The 5,454-nt window shown below is 52.9% G+C and overlaps 1 protein-coding gene across 1 annotated transcript; it reads right to left on the bottom strand.

Annotated features, from left to right (window-relative positions):
• Window positions 1-984: 984 nt before the first annotated feature.
• On the bottom strand, window positions 985-1,449 carry LOC124697720 (glycine-rich protein 5-like). The gene has a single exon (XM_047230266.1). The coding sequence runs from the start codon at window positions 1,447-1,449 to the stop codon at window positions 985-987; it is 465 nt and encodes a 154-aa protein (XP_047086222.1).
• Window positions 1,450-5,454: the final 4,005 nt, after the last annotated feature.

Raw genomic sequence — 5,454 nt, forward strand, 5'->3', positions numbered from 1 at the left:
GCTAGATATATCGAGTATCAAGTGGGATCCCCCGTAAATTTTACTTGTACTTTATTTTGATTTTTCTAGTGTATTTTTTTAAAAAAAACTAAATGAGTATAAGTGAGATTTTAGTGGAATCCCACTCGACACCTTAATTCAAAGGTCCCTGTAGTGCACGCACAATCAAAAAGCAAAATCAACATGCGGTAAAAAGATGCGAACCAAACTTGCAGAAAGCACATCTCTCTAGGATGACCTGCACCCCAAACTTTGAATCAATAGGAAAAACAACTAGAAAACTATTTTATATCTACAAAGCCCCACTGATTAAATTGTATTCTTCTGGTTATTTTTTTTAGAAGAAAATGGCATAGCCCGGTTCCATTCTAAAACCAGATCAAACTTCCATCATACCATATTCAGGTTTTTTATGCAGTCCTATTTTGAGATTATTACATGTTAACAACCAAACTAACCAACTTCTAGCTGGAGAATCGCACATACAACTTTTTTGCTAAGCTGACATCCACTGGGGCCTGGGCAGCACCCTAGAACCTTGTTCTGGTTATTGATCATATGTCAGCCTTTTCTTACTTATAATCTGGCTATCTTTTTTGTATCTGTTGCACGCCAGTGAGTACGTTTGTCAGTTTTGGAACAGAAATCACAGAGTTGAGAGTTGAGACACATGACACATCACGAACAGCAAATGAGATACCACCACTAACATGTCTGATAGTACATGAGCCTACCTTGGAGAAACACTACAACGACGTACTACAGTACAGCAACGTGTCGCTGCCCTGCCACATACACACGAACACTGTAACAGGCACACACCAAGACACAGATTCTCCAACAGCACGAACAGGTTCAGTCAAGGAGGCACACGTCTATGCGTGCGTACGCACGTGTGGTGGGCCATGCCCATGCACCGCACCTACGTACAACGCGCACGTCCATTCCCCGGCTCTGCAGGAATAGCCTACAAGGTGGCTCAGCTCAAGGCGTGACGCCGCCGGCGCCTCCGCCGCCGTACCCGCCTCCGATCCCGCCGAACGGGGCACCGCCGCTGGCGAACCCTCCGAACGGGATCCCTCCGGCGCCACCGACGCCGCCGACCGGTCCGACGCTCCCCACGCCGCCGCCGACTCCGCCGAGCGGGCCCGTGACGCCGGTGAAGACGCCGGCGCCGTTGTTGCCGAAGCCCCCACCGTAGCCGCCGCCCACGGCCGGGAGGCCCGGCAGGTCCCCCATGCCTCCCACGCCCACGAACAGGTTCTTCGCGTCCGCCGCTCCCGCGCTTCCTGCACCGGCGCCGCTCTCCACGGCGGCAGCGGCCGGAAGCGAGGCCTCAGCTGCACCACCAGCAGGCGCGGTCCTGGCCGCCACCACGGCGTGTGCCGCTACAGCGAGGGTGAGCAGGAGGAGGGGTGCGACGACAGTGCCAAAGCACTTCTTGGCCATGGCGTTCTAGCTAGCAAGATTCTATGGTTTCCTCTATGTGTTGTGCGTGTGAGAGATCGATGCTACTGCTGTGGTTGTGGAGTGGTGGAGTACGTGGTTTGGTTTAAATAGGCGGCGGAGAGATCGGGGCAGATGGAGGGGGCTGTAAATGAGGCGAGTGCTGTACTGCTGTAGTGAACGGTTGTTCAGGATCAAGATGCCGAATAATTTGAAATAAATAGTAACATATTTGGTTTGAACACAAATCCAATAATAAGTCCATTGGATGTGTGCAGTGATCGATGAACAATATAAATAGAACATGACTCCAGTGAATAACATAAATGGGTCAGGTAGTAGTAACATGAAAAGAATTAAGAAGGCAAATTAGGTCTTTGCTTAATAAGCCACATTGACAAAACTTGATACAGTTGGAAGAATCAATGAACAAAAAATTCATATCAAATAATTATTAAAGTTTCTTCTACATACTACACATACCCAAAATGTCGCACTATTATATATCGGATCGGATTGAGAATATTGCATTTCATAATGGAGAAAGTAATTATGAGGCACACATATCAGCTCAAAGTAATTGGGAAATTCTTACTCTTTATTTGGCCTAACTCTCCATTAAAAAACATTTATTTTGTTGTTTCATTCGAAAGATCGTACGGTCACTACAGGAATCTGCCCAGATGCCGACGGCCTCCGGCCCTCGGCGTAGCACCGCCTAGCCCTCGGCGTATGCTACGCCGACGGTGGCCCTCGGTGTAGCTCCTCGGGGAAGGTAGGCCTCGGCGCTGCCAACGTGGCCCTCGGCGTATCGTCGACCGTCGGCGTAGACGGAGTGGGCCGACGGCTGGCCCACCCGTCGGCGTACGAGCCCTCGGTGTAGCACGTTAACGGGCACAGTCAAGCTGACGGCCGTTATACCTACGCCGAGGGGGTTGCCGTCGGCGTACGTTGCGACGTGGCGCAGCCTGGGTAGCTCTGGCGCCCGCTACGCCGAGGGGGTTGCCGTCGGCGTACGCTGCGACGTGGCACAACCTCGGCAGCTCTGTCGCCGGCTACGCCGAGGGGGGGCGTCGGCGTACAATGCGACGTGGCGCAGCCTGGGCGCCTCTGGCTCTGGCTACACCGAGGGGTTGCCCGTCGGCGTATGCTGCGACGTGGCGCAGCCTGGCAGCCCTGGCGCGGGCTACACCGAGGGGGTGGCCGTCGGCGTACGATGACCATTTGGTCCTGGTCGATCCTATGCCGAGGGGATAGCCGTCGGCGTAGCAGTGCAATTTTTTCAGATTTTTGCTGTTTTGGCTATTCCCAGGTTTGTACAGTTAAATAGCACATAAATTCACAAATATTTCACAGGAACTTCACAGGAGCCTCACATGTGCAAATATACATAACATGAAGTGCATGAAATGCAAATAGGTACAAATCTCTCATAACATTGCATACATAGTGTCATAGTGTCATAGTGTCGATAAGAGATACATGGGACAACTAGAGGAGCTCGTCACCGCTAAACACCGGCCCGGGCCGATTCCTTCCGGTAGATGCTGCGGAAGAACCACCGGGAGAAGGACCGGGAGAAGTACCGGGAGAAGGACCGGGAGAAGTACCGGGAGTAGCACCGGGAGAAGGACCACCATGATGAACCGGTGTGATCTCCCTCCCACCACCCTGATTTCCGGAACATCCCGTTCCCTACACACATGTTCCCGAGATGTTAGCAATTTGCGAGGCAAAGGAAAGCCGTAGTATTCGGTTTGGCGAAGAACTTACCATTGTTCTCCCATAGTACTCCGCAGCGAAATTTTCCTTCGATGGCATGTTTGGCGCCGGCCCCGGAAAGGGAGGCATCGGCCCTAAATCCGTCGTCTCGTCCAGCTTTGATTGGCTACCATCGACGCCTGCAAGATAGTTTACATGTCGGTCTTTGCAGAAATGAAGCATCAAACTAGGGGAAAGTGGGACTTGTCATCATTTGCGAAAACAAAGGTTGGAACTTACATGTATATATGCCATGTACTCCATGAACTGCTGCTCGGTGCTGGTTGAAGGCCACCTGATATTCTTGATGAGCGGCCACGTAGGCCGCCTCGAAGTCAGGCTACAATTTCACAAATTCATGTCTCGTTAGCACTTAGCAATGTATGAACGAAAGTCGGAAAGAGGATGGAAATGAGGGAAACTTACGTCGTATGCGGGTTGTTGCCGAGCCCGGCGACGAGGCGGGAGAGGGGGCTGTCCTTGGTGAGTCCCGCCTTGAGACGCGTGAAGGTCGTGGTGAGGGTATGCTTGACGGCCTTGTTCAGCATGGCGAGACGGCCATGCGGCAACCCTCCGGACGACGGGACCAACGACTCCTCGTCGACCTCCGCGCTCATGGGGTCATCCACCTCCGGGTGACGATGCCTCACCATCTCGCAGTAGTTCTCGACGTCCTCGGCGTAGGTGCCGAAGTACTCGGGGAGCGAGGGCCGAGGCTGCGAGAGATCGGGCTTCTAAGCCGCATCTTGTTGTATATCTCGAGGTCGGACATCTCCTCCTCGGGTCCTAACGCGGCCCTCTCGCATCGCGAAAGGAAATGTTGTGAGTACCAACTTTGAACCCGAAGGAAAATAAAATGTATACATACCGTCTTCCCCTTGTAGCGCTCGTAGCTGAGGTTTCCCCCACAGTGTGTGCCACCGTCGCCTCGGTTCTCCGCGTTCCGCCTCGCCACGGCTGCAAAGTCCTCGTCCATCTTGAGCCACCTCGTCCTAACCATCTCCTCCCATGCCTCGGCATGCGGCTCGGCCCAATCGGGGATAACCTGAAAATGCAATACTCAACTCAATCTAATGCAATCGCAACTTAGTAGCAATGTAGAATCTCATTGACATTTTACTCACCGACATGTAGTCCTCCACCGTCATCTCGTACTCGGCCTTAGCATTCTTACCGACAATGTCCGGCTTATGGACCCTCTCGCCTCTCTCGCCCGAAGTGACCCGCGGACGTGATCCTTTGGTTGTACCACACCTGCGGTGTCAACCTCTCACAAGTCGCCCGCAAAGTCCCGTTCGCGGCCGTCTCCTCAACCTCGGGCGCCACACGATAAAAACACTTCAATCATGCAAAAAACAATTGTGAGATTCATGAGTTAGAACATTGGGGTCATCAAATATGAACGAAGCTCGAGAAAATATGTCTTACCCAAAACTTTGTCATCACGGCCTCAGCAGCCGTCGGGAAGCCTACGCCAGGGGCACTCTCGTAGTCCGTGCAAGTAGTGGCTAGCTTCTTCTCGCCAGCTGGGACAGTGCCGAGGGGATAGTACTTGCCCGGCCAGAACTTCCTAAGCAAAGCTCCAATCATGCTGCTAGGCAGGCGCCCCTTGACCCCGGAGGAAATATCCAATTGCTGCACATGAAAATCAAACATTAGCACATGAAAATCAAACATTAGTACATGAAAATCGAAATTGCCAAATTAGTACACTTACTCAGGGCCAGCAGGAATAATAAGGGTCTTCGCCTCATGGGTCTTAGGCTCCTTCCTCTCGTCGGGGACTCTCGCTTCCCCACGAATCTTCAGTGCCTTCGGCCGCCCATCCTCCTCCGGAGTCTCAAACCCGCGGCTAGAGTCCTCCTTGGCTCTAGACTCCGTCTCCGCCTCCTCTCTAGACGTCCCCTCCAAAAAGAACCCGGAAGCAACGTCGCTCGAAGCCGAGGGTGGTGGCTCAAAGTCCGGTCCTCCCCAGCCACCTCCACCTCCACCTCCACCTCCACCTCCTCCCAAGCCACCTCCAGCTCCACCACCTCGTCCCCGTCCTCGTCCTCGTCCTCGTCCTCCTCATCCTACCGCGCCGTCCTCGTAACGCGGATTGCGACGCGGTTCCCTCTCACTCCTTCTAACATTGTTCTTGCGTTGTTGCATCTTCTTAAGCAAGCTCGACGAGTCCTCCTTGCCGCCGCTCATATTGTTCAATCACCTGCATTGAGAAAGAGAAAACAATTAAGAAGCATGTTGAAA

This window comes from Lolium rigidum, chromosome 3 (assembly GCF_022539505.1).
Source record: "Lolium rigidum isolate FL_2022 chromosome 3, APGP_CSIRO_Lrig_0.1, whole genome shotgun sequence".
NCBI lineage: Eukaryota > Viridiplantae > Streptophyta > Magnoliopsida > Poales > Poaceae > Lolium > Lolium rigidum.

Coding starts and splice junctions, on each gene's coding strand:
- LOC124697720 (XM_047230266.1), bottom strand. CDS start 1,449: ATGGCCAAGAAGTGCTTTGGCACTGTCGTCGCACCCCTCCTCCTGCTC.